Source organism: Maniola hyperantus, chromosome 9 (assembly GCF_902806685.2).
Source record: "Maniola hyperantus chromosome 9, iAphHyp1.2, whole genome shotgun sequence".
In the NCBI taxonomy this organism is placed as follows: Eukaryota; Metazoa; Arthropoda; class Insecta; order Lepidoptera; family Nymphalidae; genus Maniola; species Maniola hyperantus.
In genome coordinates, this window is record NC_048544.1 from 13,477,346 (window position 1) to 13,495,854 (window position 18,509).

The 18,509-nt window shown below is 38.0% G+C and overlaps 1 protein-coding gene across 1 annotated transcript; it reads right to left on the reverse strand.

Moving 5' to 3' along the window:
- Window positions 1-963: 963 nt before the first annotated feature.
- LOC117985292 (uncharacterized) lies at window positions 964-13,759 on the reverse strand. The gene is made up of 7 exons (XM_034971982.2): window positions 13,490-13,759; window positions 12,689-12,822; window positions 10,236-11,730; window positions 5,698-5,752; window positions 4,053-4,171; window positions 2,837-2,970; window positions 964-2,711 (listed from the first exon to the last, which is right to left on the reverse strand). The coding sequence occupies exons 1-7, from the start codon at window positions 13,650-13,652 to the stop codon at window positions 1,212-1,214; spliced, it is 3,600 nt and encodes a 1,199-aa protein (XP_034827873.2). The 5' UTR covers window positions 13,653-13,759; the 3' UTR covers window positions 964-1,211.
- Window positions 13,760-18,509: the final 4,750 nt, after the last annotated feature.

An 18,509-nucleotide genomic window follows, 5' to 3' on the forward strand; every position in this document is an offset into this window, starting at 1 on the left:
CCTTCGTTCCGCTTGGAGCTCCATTCCGTTCGGACATTTCCCGCTCAGAACACCCGCCTTCCACTGCGAAAGGATAATGAGCGGGAAATGGCCGAGCGTAACGCTTGCTGGCTGTAAGCGGACTAAAACTGCTTTTCTTTTTCTGCGGTTTCTATAGTGCCAGTAACATTGCACTTATGACGAGGTTGTATAGGTCTCCCGACCTAGGTATACAACCTCATTACAAATTGTCTAACCCGGTGCGGGATAGCGCAGGTGACGTGCAGGTGTACGGAGCGTCCCCCGCCTCATACCCCGCTTGCCATCTCAACCTGTCGCGGACTATACTTATAGCTCCATACCGTCAAATTTAAACTGATTTTTATGATTCTTTTTATTTACAAAGTTTATGCTGTCATGACCATTCACTATAACTTGTCCCCTGCCGTCAAGTTGGCACCATTGCTTTGTTTGCTTCCTTCCTTAAAACTGAGGGTTTTTTGTGGGGTTTTTCTCAAATCTGTGGTTTATTATTGTTTGGTTTGCAATGGTGCCAACATAACGTCAGGGGGTCAAGTTATAGTTAACGGTCTGTAGAAAATATTTGAATGCGAAGCGCAGCGCCGCTGTAACGCGGTCCGACCAATAGATAAAGCCAGGGCCCAGGTTAATTAATTAAAACATGTCTTGCTATGTGATAATAATCACTATTTTATTTTCTTGTATGACACGAACATACATTTGAACAATAAATTCATAACATAAAGTAACCATCAACCAATAAAATATATAATTAAATCGAAGTCTAATATTTTTATATATAATAAAATCGAAGTCTAATATTTTTATCTAGACCATCTTTTTAGCAGTTTCAGAGAAACCACCTACCTTTATTATCTATATTTTTTTAAATATTTTTATTCCAGGTATTCCCATTATATTTCCATTTTTAATGTAGATCAAAAGTTTGTTCATCAATAATCATTCTGTTGTTAGTTTTTATGCATATCTAATGTCTCATTTTACCAAAAAACCTGCAAAAATATTCAAGGATTGATTTTTAGTTGGCCATAATTTCGTTGCCTCCTGTGCCATACATTGTATCGAAACTAGCAGTTTTTGAATTTTAAGCAAACTATTCAAGTAGGTAACCAATGTGCGAGTGCCTAGTAAAACATACCTAAGCATTCATTATCGTTATCTAACAAGACGGCCATAGATAATTTGTACTTCTATTTACAGTTATCTTCTTTAATCATGTCTGCCAATTTTTCGGCTATAGCCATGACAGGTGTATTAGGATTGCCACTGACTTGATTAGGCATTACACTGGCATCTCCCACTCTCAAATTTTCGATCCCATGAACTCGAAGTCGAGAATCTACCACAGATCCCATGCGGCAAGTGCTGCTGTAGTGGAAGGTAGTGTCCATCATGTTAAGAACATAGCACTTCCAGTACTCGGTCGTGTCGTTGTCTAAGCCTTTGCAATTTGGCAAATCAAAGTATACCGTCTCACCGCCGACCCTCTTGAAATAGCTCGATTGTGTTACTTTTATGAAATCTTGTATTCCCTTAGCGTTATCCTCCAAATCCATACTGTTCGATAAATGGCCTGTAAAAATTATTGGAGAATCGTGGGGATCAGTACTTCGTAACCTAACTGTACCAATAGACCTAGGACGTGGCAGAATGAACATTGTGAACAGAACTTCGCTTCCTGTTCCAGCAGCAGCAAGCTGGTTGCAAACGTCATCGTGCAGACCAAAAACAACGGAACACAACTGCAGTAAAGCAGCAGGATTATTTCTACAAATTGCATTCATTGTTATCCAGTCAGGGTAATCCTGTCCTTTGTTCAATGCACCTGAACCAACAAATGATGGCACAGGGAAATTGGATGGAGGTTGTGATGCAACAGCATCATCAGTTTGTTCCAATTTATGGGCCACTATGATAGATATATGATCTTGCAAGTTTTGACCAACCGGTGAGTCATAAACAACTGGTATACCCACACTTTCGAGGTGTTCTTTTGGTCCTACTCCGGATAACATCAAAATCTTTGGAGTATTCAAAGCGCCTGCCGATAATATTGTTTCCTTGTTAGCGTAAATATTGATAAGTCCATCTGGTGTACTGCATTCAACTCCGATTGCTTTGTCACCTTCGATAAGGACTTTTGTTACTGTAGTGCTTTTCATGACATGTAGATTAGATCGTCCTTTGGCTGGTGACAAGAAACATGTTGCACTGCTTTGGCGATAGCCTTCTTTGCTTATGTACCACAGGGGCAGAGCGAAGCCCATAGTGTCATTAGTGGATGGATCGTCCATAATCTTATGTCCCATTTCGCCGAAAGCTTTCAAGTATTTAATCGATAAATCCCGTGTTTCTCTTGTAATGGCTACAGGACCATGCATTCCATGGAAAGATGCAGTTTCCGAATCAATAATGTACGGGTCTTCGAGGCGCTCACTTTTCTTGAAGTATGGAAGAAGGTTCCACCAGTTCCATGAAACATCGTCGGCTGCTTTAGCCCACAGTTTGTAATCGTAAGGATCCCCTCTTAGATAAAACAAGTGATGAATTGTGCTGCTGCCACCCAACACTTTTCCTGAAGACAAATCTAGGTATTTATTCCTGTGGTATTGTGCGGAGTAGCCATCGTCTTCTGAAACATAGTTCCAATCCATTGCTGATTTCTCTAGATACGGGAACAAAATAGGATGCTGAAAATACAATAAAAAGTTCTAAGTTGTTGTAATACTAACGTATTTAAACTACGAGTAATAAATGGCATTGTAATGTTGCTCTTTATTTAGGCTCAATACTCTAGGATTTTAATATGGCTCACCTGAGCTTCCCAATGAGGGTCACCTCCGGCCTCTATGAGCAGCACACTGACATTTGGGTCCTCGCTAAGACGGTTCGCAACAACACTACCCGCTGTACCGGCTCCTACCACTATGTAGTCGTAGGCAGCTTTATCTGGAAACAAAATACTTAGATTTTATAAAATTATCAAGAAGTAACTACCCAAACTACAGGAGGTATTCAGGTATACAGGTAGTATTTGACTCCAATTTTTTTATAACTTTATTATAAACTAGGATAAAAATAATGACGTAAACTGAAAAAATCGATCTAATAACAAAAAAGTTATAAAAGCCAGTTATAAGCATTTAAATATTTCAGAAATATTAAAATTTTTGACGTCACACCTTACTAATGCCATAGTAGCTTCGTGCGGTTTCATACAAATTTTCGTTTTGCGAGAACGGGATAGAAAGAAGCCCCCCCCCCCCACTCCAAAATTAAAATGCCTGTAACTTTGGAAATCTTTTTTGGATTTTAATATTTTTTTCAGCGTACGGCATTATTTTTATCCTACTTTATAATAAAGTAATAATATTTATCAAATTCAAAAGTAGGAAAATACCCAATTGTTCATACGAACGACGCGAAGGTGTGATCACTGATCACAGAACCAAGCTAAGACCAAGCTGATTTGATTGTTGTCAATATTAAAGGTGATGAGAAGGTTAACACTGTTGATTCTTCAGCAATGACACGATAGATAGAAATCGGAATAGGCTCGCGATTCCAACGCTGCGCCTCAGCAAAGTCGGAATTTGTGGGAATGAGTGTACCCAATATCTTATAAATATAATAAGTAAAATTCCACCGTTGATTTATTAAGTTAATACTTTACATGGATTGGACTCGCTCCAACAAAACACGTCAATGCAAAACTACACAGTATGATACATTTTTTTTTAAATGTTTGTTGGCAATCCTCCGACATGGTTATCGGAGACTTTGTATAGCTTAACACGGCATTTTTTTTACCTTTTCCTTTTATATATTATTATTGTACATATATTTTAAAAAGACTCAAGACGCAAATTTTCTTGCTGGTTCTTCTCGGTAAGAATGGTATTCCGAACTAACAGTGGTAAGAGTGGAATTTTTTTTGACAATTAAAAAGCACTTGTAGAAGTTTATTTTAATAAAAATTCTATTTTATTCTAAACTGTTAAAAAACTGATAAGAAATTAAAGGGTAGGTACCTTGTACAGGAACGTGGGAAGGCCAGTTGTAAGTTGTCAAGCCTAATGAAGTCAGCCCCAGGAAGAGGGCCACTGTTGACTTGCCCATCGCTATCATAGCCGCTGCGTCCATGGTTGATCTAAAGAATCAAACGAGAATTTAATGTTGGGCATTAATATTTTTAGACTAACGTGTAGATATTAGCTAATATGCCGTGTGGTGACGGCATATCAGAATACCTTTGTCACCACCCCTCGGCCCTCTTCTTCCCGCGGGTGGCTAGGGAGGTGTCTAAGGGAATATAACGGAGAACTAATCATAGAAGTCATTGCAGCGAACGGGCAACAGCGTCCTCTCTATCTACTGCGGTCACCAACTCGTCTGCCCAGCGCGAGCGTGGTGATTATGGGTAAACCTTTCCGCTGGGAGAGAGGCCTTGGTCCAGAAGTGGACTGTTACTGATGTTGACGACGATGTGTTGGTATTTCATACAGACTGGTAAATACTTAGTGTATTCACTGTTCGTAACGTGATTATGAACCTAGGTAGGTATAATCAAACTGTTTCATAAAAAATTATAATAAGTAGGTAATTAAATCTAGTCAGAACATTTTGATGCCACCGAAATGAAACACTCGTTCACGTCTGAACATACATGGGTAACTAAGTTAACTTGTCACACTCAGACGTGAACGATTGTTTCATTTCGGTGGCATCAAAATTTTAAACACGCACCTATTCTCAAGAGTTTATAAGATATTGCATATTTTGATGGCACCAAGAAAAATATTAACACATAGTTACTTAACCAAATTTGAAAAACTTACTAATAAAACTCCACCGAAATGAAAGAAAAAACTGTTGTAACCAAGCCCGCTTCCATCTTAGACTGCATCATCACTTACCGGGTGAGATTGCAGTCAAGGGATAAAGTTGTATCTGAATAAAAAAAACTTACTTCATTGGACTAAAAAGTACCTAATAATAATAAAATATTAAGCCTGTATGTAGTCAAGATGTGTTTACGTTTGGTCTTCAACCGTGAATATAGGATAGTCGACGAACGAGGTACTTAATTTGGTAATTGGTTGAATTTTGATGCCAACTAACTGTTATTATCCATGATTAGGTACCTATGATACTTTAAAAATTCGGGTTCGCAGTAAAATTGACCATGATGTTGATAAATTATCCAACACTAGCTGATGCCCGCGACTTCATCCGCGTGGATTTGGGTTTTTTTAATCCTGTGGGAACTCTTTGATTTTTCCGGGATGAAAAGTAGCCTATGTCACTTTCCAGGTCTTTATTTATACTCATGCAAAAAATCACGTTGCACTGTTGCGATGTGATAGAAGGACAAACCAACAAACAAACACAATTTCGCATTTATAATGGTACTGATGTAAAGCTGGGTTCATATCAGTGTGTCGTGGTGTGATGTGGCGCTAACTGTCGTGAGTGTTACCCGTGTTACCTTATAGTACTTACCTACGCGTTCAAATTGCAATCCGCACACCCGCACACCCGCACAGCCCGGTGCGGGCAAGTGCGGGTAAGCGGGGCGTCCCCCCACCTCATACCTCCATCTCAACCTGGCGCTGATGAAAATGAAAATGAAAATGAAAATCTTTTTTATTCGTATAAACTTTTACAAGTGCTTACGAATAGTCGGATGCATCTACCACTGGTTCGGCGTGTGGCGAGTCGTGTTGCGCTGCTGCGTGTTTTTGGCTCAATTGGTTTAGGTGTAGGTGTTGTGAACAATAGGTATAGGTACAAAATAAAATATAAAAAATAAGATAAAGATTTAGCTAACTTACGATGTTCTTCTTCTTAGTCGGTTGGTTCTTCCCGGTGGTGTTCCGTGATGTAAATGATGATACCGCCTGCTACTCTATATTTATATGAATCTCGTCTAAATTGTTTGCAATTGCAATAGGTACCTATTTCATTGCCACCATGACATGCAAAATAATATTCAGATTATTTTCTCTTTCAGAAATTTTACTTTTTCATAATACCTATCAATATTCGCAATAGGCTACTTGACTCATATCTAATTTCGTCCAATAAATGATTATTTATTATAGTATTTTGCTTAAGACAACGAAATATATCAATAACAATTATTAAAAACGCAGGATGGATATATAAATCCAATTTAAAAAAATACAGTTTTTATTTTTATTTGAAATTCAGAAAACGCTGTCAGCCATGATGTGACGTCATTAAATATGTAAACAAACAAATGTCATCCCTATTGACTAACGTAGTATCCATATATATAAAATTTCAAGTCCTCCTGACTAACTTATATATCAACGCACAGCCTAAACATCTAAACAGCTGGTCCTAGATACATGAAATTTGGTGGGTGTGTTCTTTGTAGGTAAAGAGAAGGTATCCACTAGGAAAGGATTTTTTGAAATTCCACCCCTGAGTGGGTTAAATGGGGGTTTGAAATTTATGAAGTCCACGCGGGCGAAGTCACGAGCATAAGCTAGTTTTTATATATTTCTAAAAACTCATAGTAAACGTAAAAAATTATCGTTTTCTCTTTATAAATTGAATAAGTTATTAAGTAAGACTTACAACAAAGTGATCTTTGCACAAATAAATTTGTGTTGCAGTCGTTAGTGATATAGGATCCCTTTAAGCAAGTCTTCGCGTGTTACGTATATTTATTTCACTGGGCACTCTAATCCACAACTTTCCTGTGGTCTTTATCGATGTGTTTTTACATTCTCGGATGATACAATAACGATAATTACTATATTTTTCATGTAAACTAGTATAGAAGTCATGTTAATTAAACTTTGGGAGGTTATGCTGTTGTTTACAAATGCATGACGTCAGAGCACAGATAATCTATCGGCCAAACATGGCCGACAGTGTTTTCACCTGTCTAAGAAAAATATATTTTTAAATTAAAGTTTTACGGTTTTTAGGGCGCAAAAAAAATATAGTGTTAATTTTTTTGATCTAATAGGACAAATATTAACCATTTAAGACCTACTTAAAAAAAGTGTCAACTAGCCTATTCAGAAGTAAACAGCCTATTAAAAAATAATTTGTGGCCAAGGTCTATTAGGTCAAGTGGCTACTTTGATACAGGCTTTCTTGTTAATTTTAGGGTTCCGTACCTCAAAAGGAAATGGTCTGTCTGTCTGTCTGTCGGTCTGTCAAGATACCTACAGGGTACTTCCCGTTGACCTAGAATCATGAAATTTGGCAGGTAGGTAGGTCTTACAGCAGACATTCGGGGAAAAATCTGAAACCTTGAATTTGTGGTTACATAAAAAAAAAATTGAAATGGTACTAATAATAATTAGTACCTATTTTCGAAGTAAGATAATACATAATATCAAGTGGGATATCATATTATGGAAGGTCTTCATGGTGCATTCTGAAACAGATTTTTATTTATTTCTATGCATGATAGTTTTTGAATTATCGTGCAAAATGTCGAAAAAATATGACTGTAGTACGGAACCCTCGTTGCGTGAGCCTATCTCGCACTTGGCCGGTTTTTATTTATTAGTTCGAGAGACACCGGAATTTTTGAGGACATAACAATACAGTACCTACCCGGCAGGAAATATTGTCAAAGGCCAAAACTCGTTTAGCACCTTGATGATCGAATTCGCTTGCACTGTACGGCACGGTTTGGTTGTGCGCATCTGAGTGTTTGTGTATAGAAAAAGGTCATAAGTGTATGGTTTTTGATGCAATAGTTTTGTGGAATTGCTACTCGAATTTTGAGGCCAACCGTACATACCTACTTACTTCCAGTACCCGACAGGAATCAATAATACCTAGAAGATAATATATAATTACAGACTATCTTTTATATAAAGATAATAAAGAACCACATCGTTTATCAAAATTTTATCAAACCATCTGTGTCTATTTGTGCGAAATCTACACAATGTTACTTAGTTTTCTACTGGTTTTTCTCAAACTTACAGTGTGACAAGGCTATCTTGGCGCGTGGCGAAAATCGGAACTAACGTTGCCGTCCAGTGTCCCCTTTGTTCTTGTTTGAATATTCTAAGCCTTTATTCTCCAACAGCGCCCCCCTGTCAATGACATTCAAGTGCCAAGAGAGCCTTGTCGCACTGTATTTTGGCCTTTCTTTATTAACTCATCGCAACTACTTTTATAATATTTATTAGGTAAACAAAAATATATTTTCATGGCGGTCATTTTGAAGTTTGCCATCTTGTTTTATTATTATTTGTGTTATAGGCTGCAAAGCTGATGTGGCAATGGGTGGGGCACATGGCTGGAAAGATTGATATAGGGGCCTATCTTTTAACTTTGTCTCGCCCTCACTATTATTATACCCCCTTAGGGTTGTATTTTCAAAAATCCTTTCTTAGCGCATGTTTACGTCATAATGCCAAATTTCAGCCCAATCCGTTCAGTAGTTTGAGCTGTGCGTTGATAGTTTTTTTTGTTCTTTTTAAAACAATATTAGCCATTTTAAATGACTAATATTCCCCTTTCCTCTCTGATTAAGCGTCAGGCTTGTGCTAGGAGTAGGTACGACAATAATGCAACGGGCGGGGTTTGAACCGTCGACCTTTCGGTTTTCAATCTACTCCTATACCGATTGAGCTCTAATCCTAAGTCTTAGTTGAGTCAGTCAGTCAGCTTTTCCTTTTATATTATACTAGCTTGTTCCCGCGACTTCGTCCACGTGGACTACACAAATTTTAAACTCCTATTTCACACTCTTAGGGGTTCTATTTTCAAAAATCCTTTCTTAGCGGATGTTTATGTCATAATAGCTATTCTGCGTGTCAAATTTCAGCCCAATCCGTCCCTTAGTTTGAGCTGAATAGTTCAGTTAGTCAATCAGTCAGTCAATCAGATAATGCATGGTCATTTATTAACACAAGAGTATTGTTAGCACTTGCAACCAGATTAGTTTTTGATCAATTAAATCCTCACTTATCCGATAGGTTATTTAAAGTACGGAGAACTATTTGTAAAGAGCATTGATTAAATCACCTAAGTACTGTTTAGTTATTGCATTTGTAAATTTAATTTGAATTATGTCGGCTGACGATTAATAATGATTGTCAGTCATTCTCCTTCCTTCTCAGAGTCGCCAATATTTATATTTTCATTTCTTTCAAATATATAACAGGTTCGATTTCAATAAAATAATATGATTAATGCAGATTTATGAATTAAAAACATGTCTTGTTATGTGATAATAATCATTATTTATTATCTTGTATAATACAAACTCATGATATTTAAACAATAAATTCATAACAAAAAGTAACCATCAACCAATAATAATAAAATAAAATAAATAATAAATAAATAGATTTATTTATTTATAACAAAAAGTAACCATCAACCAATAATAACAAAACAACAAAATCGAAGTCTAATATTTTTATCTATAGGTAAGCAGTTTCCAAGAAACACTGTACTTAGGTACCTACCTATGTTTTTTACTTGTTTGGTTTTAAATATTTTTAAGGTAGGTATATACCTATTCGAGGTATATTTTTGATGTAGATCAAAAGTTTGGTCATCCAAAATCTTTATACCTAGGTCATCATCATGATCAACCCATCGCCGGCTCACTATAGAGCACGGGTCTCCTCTCAGAGTGAGAAGGGTTTTCGCCATAGTCTACCACGCTGGCCAAGTGCAGATTGGCAGACTTCACACACCTTTGAGAACATTATGGAGAACTCTCAGGCATGCAGGTTTCCTCACGATGTTTTCCTTCACCGTTATAAAGCAAGTGATATTTTAATTACTTAAAAACGCACATAACTCTGAAAAGTTAGAGGTGCGTGCCCGGGATCGAACCCCCGACCTCCGATTGGAAGGCGAACGTCCTAACCACTAGGCCACTACCACAGCTTTAACCTAGGTACTTATCAAATATCTTATTTTGCCAAAAGCCTGCAAAAACAGATTGATTTTTAGCTGCCCATAATTTCGTTGCCTACTGTGCCATTCATTCTATGGAAACTAGGCAACAGTCTCCAAAACGCGATCGAAACGCTTTTATTTCTTGAAGTATTGAAGAAGGTTATTGGCAGTTGTACCTTTGCCTAATGCCTTCTTTGTTATTTTAGAAGTCCATAAATTTGGTTTTGCTCATTCTGTAAAATTAATAAGAATAAATAGATTTGAAAAAAAAGATAATAATTTGTACTTCTATTTACAGTTATCTTCTTTAATCATGTCTGCCAATTTTTCGGCTATAGCCATGACAGGTGTATTAGGATTGCCACTGACTTGATTAGGCATTACACTGGCATCTCCCACTCTCAAATTTTTAATCCCGAAAACCCGAAGTCGAGAATCTACCACAGATCCCATGCGGCAAGTGCTGCTGTAGTGGAAGGTAGTGTCCATCATGTTAAGAACATAGCACTTCCAGTACTCGGTCGTGTCGTGGTCTAAGCCTTTGCAATTTGGCAAATCAAAGTATACCGTCTTACCGCCGACCCTCTTGAAATAGCTCGATTGTGTTACTTTGATGAAATCTTGTATTCCCTTAGCGTTATCCTCCAAATCCATACTGTTAGATAAATGGCCTGTGAAAATTTTTGGAGAATCGTGGGGATCACAACTTCGTAACCCAACTGTACCAGTAGATCTAGGACGTGCCTGAATGAATAATGTGAACAGAAGTTCGGTTCCTGTTCCAGCAGCAGCGAGCTGGTTGCAAACATCATCGTGCAGCCCAAAAACGACGGAACACAACTGCAGTAAAGCAGCAGGATTATTTTTACAAATTAAGTTCATTGTCATCCAATCAGGGTAATCCTGTCCTTTGTTCAATACACCTGAACCAACAAATGATTCCACCGGGTATTTGGATGGAGGTGATGATGCAACAATATCATTAGTTACTCCCGATATAAGGGCCAAAATGATAGATAGATGATCTTCTAGGTTTTGACCAACCGCCGGTGAGTCATAAACAACTGGTATACCCACACTTTCGAGGTGTTCTTTTGGTCCTACTCCGGATAACATCAAAATTTTTGGAGTATTCAAAGCGCCTGCAGATAATATGGTTTCCTTGTTAGCGTAAATATCGATAAGTCCATCTGGTGTACTGCATTCAACTCCGATTGCTTTGTTACCTTCGATAAGAACTTTTGTTACTGTTGTGCGTTTCATAACATGTAGATTAGATCGTCCTTTGGCTGGTGACAAGAAACATTCTGCACTGCTTTGGCGATAACCTTCTTTGCTAATGTACAACAAGGGCCGAGCGAAGCCCATAGTGTCGTTAGTGGTCGGATCTTCCATAATCTTATGTCCCATTTCGCCGAAAGCCTTCAAGTATTTAATCGGTAAATCCCGTGTTTCTCTTGTAATGGCTACAGGACCATGCATTCCATGGAAAGATGCAGTTTCCGAATCAATAATGTACGGGTCTTCGAGACGCTCACTTTTCTTGAAGTATGGAAGAAGGTTCCACCAGTTCCATGAATCATCGTTGGCTGCTTCGGCCCACAGTTTGTAATCGTAAGGATGCCCTCTTAGATAGTACAAGTGATGAATTGTGCTGCCGCCACCCAAAACTTTTCCTGAAGACAAATCTAGGTATTTATTCCTGTGGTATTGTGCGGAATATCCATCGTCTTCTGAAACATAGTTCCAATCCATTTCCGATCTCTCTAGATACGCGAACAAAATGGGATGCTGAAAATAAACAAAGCATTACGTAATTAAAAAACCGGCCAAGTGCGAGTCAGGCTCGCGCAATGAGGGTTCCGTACTACAGTCGTATTTTTTCGACATTTTGCAGGATAATTCAAAAACTATGATACATAAAAATAAATAAAAATCTTTTTTAGAATGCACAGGTTAAGACCTTTCATATGATACCCCACTTGATATAGTTATCTTACTTAGAAAATTGTAAATACTAATTATTAGTTCATGACCACAATTTAATTTTTTTGTGTGATCTTACCCTAAATTCACGGTTTTCAGATTTTCCCCCAAATATCAGCTATAAGATCTACCTACCTGCCAAATTTTATGATTCTAGAATCAACGGTTTCTGAACTCGCCAGTTATGTTCTCTTTAGCTATTCATTCAATAAAGTTATGTATAGGATAAACGTCGGTTAACTGTCCATGCGTTTCTGAATACAACAATAACTATGAAACCGATAACCAGTTCATTATTCTGTCGCTAGATGGGTTTGTCCCAGGAAACGAGATTGAAATGCATATTATTCTTTTATTTAACCATCAATACTAGTTTTATTAATAATTTTTATTTTCTATGCTTAATAAGTGGCTAAACACTGTTTTTGCAGAGTAACAAACAACTTACTATTAAAATACTTTTTAATCTAAAAATACGCAAACCATGAACTAGGTACCTATTGACAGATGAAACGTCAAATAACTTTATGCAATCGATAAACGGCGCACGTTGGCCAGTTAAGGTTCAGGAACGCACTGTCTCGAATTATCAGACCAATAGCGCTATTGAATACATAAACCGTCATTAGAAGTACCTCAGAAACCGGGCAAGTAATGCCCCCGCCTGCCATACACTCGCTCCATCAAGACAAATCTAATAACGTACCATTTATCAAAATCGGTCATAGGATGCTCAATACTCTAGGATTTTAATAGGTCCCACCTGAGCCTCCCAATGAGGGTCACCTCCGGCCTCTATGAGCAGCACACTGACATTTGGGTCCTCGCTAAGACGATACGCAATAATACTACCAGCTGTGCCGGCTCCTGCCACTATGTAGTCGTAGGCAGCTTTATCTGGAAACAAAATACTTATATTTTATAAAATTATCAAGAAGTACCTACCCAAACTATAGGCGCCATTAACATTAATTATTGTTCATACGACGCGAAGGTGCGATCACAGAACCAAGCTAAGACAAAGCTGATTTGATTGTTATCAATATCAAAGGCGATAAGAAGGTTTATACTGTTGGTTGATTCGTCAGCAAACGATTTCCCTACACGATAGATGACTTTACACGATAGATCTGCTGCGCGTCAGCAAAGTCGAAAAGTCATTTGTGGGAATGAGTGTACCTACAAATTCCACAGTCAATTTTTTACAAAAAAGTTTAAAAAATCTACTAAAGTATTAAAATTATGCTCCTTAAAAATCATACAATCGAAGATTACATGGATTGGGCTCGCTCCAAAAAATACATGGCAATGCAAAATTACACAGAACAATACAATAATATCATAATAAGTATTATTGTGAATTGACCATTGAAAAAGAGCTACCACCGATTTTCTTGCTGGTTCTTCTCGGTAGGAATGGCATTCCGAACCAGCAGTGGTAAGAGTGTTACATTCTTTTGACAATTCAAAAGCATTTGTAAAAGCTTATTTGAATAATAAATATATATCTATTCTATTCTAAACTGATAAAAAAAACCGATAAGAAATTAAAGAAATTTGGTACCTGGTACAGGAAAATGGGTGGGCCAGTTGTAAGTTCTCAAGCCTAATGCATGCAGCCCCAGGAAGAGGGCCACTGTTGCCTTGCACAACGCTATCATAGCCGCTGCGTCCATGGTTGATCTAAAGAAACAAACGGAGAATTTAATGTTCATCATGTTGGACATAGGCCTTCCCTAAATAATGCCATCACACCCAGTCCTCAGCCTTCCTCATCCAGCCACTTCCCGCCAGCCTCTTTATATCGTCGGTCGAAGTTTATTATATCTTTAGAAGTTATCTTATCAATCTTATGTATCTTTAGAAGTTTCTGGGAGAAAAACGTTTATTACATTTTGAGCATTAATAGTTTCAGGAGTTAAATTACTGCTGACATCATCGATGCCACTCGACGGTTTAATTACAACTTAAATAAATAATTAATTTCAATCATCATCATCATCAACCGATAGACATAGGTCTCTTGTAGGGACTTCCACACGCCACGGTCATGCGCAGCCTGAATCCAGCGGCTCCCTGCGACTCGGCTGATGTCGTCTGTCCACCTAGTGGGGGATCCTCCAACACTGCGTCTTCCGGTGCGAAGTTGCCATTCCAGCACCTTGGGACCCCAACGTCTATCGGTTGTACGACCTATGTGCCCTGCCCATTGCCACTTCAGCTTCACAACCCGTTGAGTTATGTCGGTTACTCTAGTTCTCCTACGGATCTCCTCATTTCTGATTTGATCACGTAGAGAAACTCCAAGCATAGCTCGCTCCATCGCCCGCTGAGTCACTCTGAGCTTTCTTATGAGGCCCATAGTTAGCAACCATGTCTCAGATCTATAATGTCATCACTGGCAACACGCACTTGACTTAGGTTTTCAAGCACTGAGGAATTTTGGACAAGAAGACATCTCGAAGCTTCCTGGACGCTGCCCAACCGATTTGGATTTGGCGGCTGACCTCTTTCTTGAAATTGGACCTACCCAAATGGATTGTGCGTGTCCTAGGTATATATACCTACCTACTCGTCTACAATTTCGAGTGCAGAGCTCTCAACGATTACTGGGTGGGGCCGGACATAAGCATTAGACATGATTTTCGTCTTACTTATATTCATACTAGCTGATCCCCGCGGCATCGCCCGCGTGGATTTAGGTTTTTAAAAATCCTATCCGTATAGCCCGTCCCCGTGATGCAAGATATCTCAGTCGTATTAAACATTTAAACGCATGATTCTTTAAAAATCCCATGGTATCACCACGATTTAAGAATGCAATTCCTTACAGCATCAGGGCTGAGGAGTTGGGTCCTCGAGTTCAAAAAGTCTTTACTTGGTAGGTACCTACCTACAATATCGTCGTACTGCGACGTAATCGCGCTGCATGCACGGACTGCTGCGGCCGTCGCCATTTATTTTAATTTCGTGATATCTCGTAAGATATTATTCTAAATGATATGATATACAGGACAATTTTGGTCTAAATGAAATACTTGAGGTGACGAACAATTTTATTTTCATAAGGTTTATTAAAAACACCTTCGAAAGTAAAGCTTTGTTTTTGACCACATTTGAAAATCATAAAAATGGTTATTGTGAGCCTACCGTAAAAGATAGATATTATATGCCATTGCGATTTTTTTTAGAGCTTTTTAAGAGGACCAATTCCACCGAACATTGTTTTCGTGTAACTTTAACTATTTACGCAGCGCACGCCACGGGAGCTCACAGATGAGACGACTTTTTCACTTTATTGCAGTTTTCAAAGGGATCTCTAATTTTTTTGAAAATAAAATATAGCCTATGTCACTCAGGAATAATGTAGCTTAGTCAGTCAGCTTTTCGTTTTATATAAATATTAAGACATATTACGATATTTACTTTATAATGGCTTTGAAAGTCGTTTTTTGAAAGAGGTGACATTTTACTCACAATATTGTTTCTCTGAGTCTCTGGATGCTAAAGTAACGGAATATTGCAGCTTCACTTCCTTTTGTTATCGATAACAATTGATATAGGTACCTACCTATACTTACTGATAGGTATACGGTATACCTATGAGTTAACAATTTTAATATAAACGTGAAAAATAATTTTAAACGTGGTTTAAACAGTGGTTATTTGTCATCCGCAAATACAGACAGTATACTTGTCTGTATTTGCGGATGACAAACACACGTCGTATTATTTAATTAATCATGATCAACCCATCGCCGGCTCACTACAGAGCACGGGTCTCCTCTCAGAGTGAGAAGGTTTTGACCATAGTCTACCACGTTGGCCAAGTGCGGGTTGGCAGACTTCACACACCTTTGATAACATTATGGAGAACTCTCAGGCATGCAGGTTTCCTCGCGATGTTTTCCTTCACCGTTAAAGCAAGTGATATTTTAATTACTTAAAAACGCACATAACTCCGAAAAGTTAGAGGTGCGTGCCCGGGATCGAACCCCCGACCTCCGATTGGAAGGCGGACGTCCTAACCACTAGGCTACCACAGCTTTATAATTTTTTATTTATGAATAAAAATCATTAATTAATAATTTAATACAGATAGATCAGCGGTTCTCCAACAGTAAGATCCAAATCGCTGATTACTTTAATTAGGTATTTTTTTCGACATTACAAACGTGTAGTCTTGACGCTTGACCAATATCCATACTTCCATACTAATATTATAAATGCGAAAGTGTGTCTGTCTGTCTGTCTGTCTGCTAGCTTTTCACGGCCCAACAGTTTAACAGATTTTTTCTAAGATAAAAGCGGGCTAACCTGGAAGGGGATATGGCAGTTTTTTTTATTAAGCTCACGCCCCTTTGGTTTCTACACGGCATCGTACCTACCATAACGCTAAATCGCTTGGCGGCACTTTGCCGGTAGGGTGGTAACTAGCCACGGCCGAAGCCTCCCACCAGACAAAAAGTAATAAGTAGTCAAAATGAGTTTGAGAGACACCAGTAAGTAAGTATAAGAACAATTCGCACAAATAGACACAGGTGGTTTGATACAATTTTAATTTATCTTCATATAAAAGATACTTACGTATATAATAATTATTATTGTTCTAGGTGTTACAGTACGCGGCAGAAAACATTGTACCTTCATCGTCCTGTAGAAAGAGCGTTTTTCGTAGAGCGTTATCTCTGTCGTTGAGACCGAAAACACGTCAAATAGGTATAAGTGACAGAGACAACGCTCTACAAAGCCGAAACCGCATTCTAAAGGTCTCTAAAAATTCTAAAGGTCTCTAAAGGTCTAAAGGTACTTAAGTTAAACTTTATCGCTGCGTGTGAGTGCTAGTATGCTTTGCGTCTCTTTTCCCCTTCCTACGTCACGAACGGATGCTAAAAAGTGGTGAAATAGTCCATCATCAGTATTTTCAACCCATCACAGACTTTTACTAAGCACGTGTCTCCTGTCAGAATGAAAACGGTTAGGAAATATACCACCACGCTGTGCAAATGCACATTGGCAACTTTCACACACCTTTGATAACTCTCAGGCATGCAGAATGCAGATCACCTCACGATGTTTTCCTTTGCTGTTCAAACAGGTGATATCTCTACATAGTATAAAATAAAGTCGCTTTCCGCGTCTGTATGTTTGTATGTATGTATGAACGCGTAGATCTTTTAAACTACGCAACGGATTTTAATGCGGTTTTCACCAATAGATAGAGTGATTCAAGAGGAAGGTTTATAGGTATAGTTTAATTCTCAAAAAATTAGAGATCCCTAAGGAAATTGAAATAATGTGATTTAGGTCGGAAAAAATACTCTCATTTGAGAGTTTCCGATGCGTTCGCTGCCTAAATGGTCAAAGTTACACGAAAACAATGTATGGTGAAATTGTTTCTCTTAAAAAGTTCTACAAGAAAATCCGCGATAGCATACATGTATCTTTTAAGCTTGGCTCACAATACTCGATTTTATGATTTTCAAATGTGATCTCAAACAAAGCCTTACTTTCGAGGGTGTTTTTACTGACATACTATTAATTCATATCAAAATAAAATAGTTGATCATCTGTAATATTTAATTTAGACCAAAATTGCCCTTGACATCATTTAATTTAGAATAATATCTTACGAGATATCACAAAATTAAAATAATATGAAATATCGTAAGATTTAAACTAACGCGCAACAAAACGAGACGGAGGTGGCGCGCGGGGCGGGGTGCCGCGGCGCCTGTAATAATCTCCTCACTGACACCACATATTTTGTACCTATCTACGTTGCACCCATGCGAAGCTGGGGCGGGTCGCTAGTTTAGTTGAATAAAACAATTGATGAAATAATACAAACAGTTGGATAAAAAGCTCTTTAATGTAGGTACTTATATCAAAAAATAACAAGGCACTAAGTACTACAATACACACCGGTCTCATCATTTTGGTGGATTAACGACCTAAAAATGATCCTAACGATTACCAACTGCAGGCAGAGACCAATAAAAAATGTATGCATAGTCTGCGACAGGTTGAAATTGCAATTGGGGAGGGAACGCCCGCACACCCGCGCTCGCCCGCACCGTTTAGCGAGGGTGCTGTGCGGGTGTGCGGGCGTTCCCTCCCCAATTGCTATTTCAACCTGTCACGTGCTATTGGTAGGTTGTTGGTATACCTTCCAATAAAAAACTGGATAAGTAAAAATATTATCAATTTAAAATTTCAAACAGCAAATATTTACGTACTTAATATTACGTAAAACAGTTACAGCTTCATTATCATGAAACAATCTTATATTATCATGAATATTAAGAGTTAATAAAAAAAGACTTGGAAAGAATGATTAATAGCAAGTCAAAAACATCAACTCTTCAAGGAAATTCTTGGTAAGTTGGCACCAAAGGGGAAACTATTAATCAATCACTTAAATAATAATATGTGGAAGCTAGTAAAATATTTACGTACCTACCTACTTAATATTACGTAAAACAGTTACAGCTTCTTATATTATCATGAAAATTGAAAGTTAATACTTGGAAAGAATTAATTATTAATAGCAAGTCAAAAACATCAACTCTTCAAGTAAATTC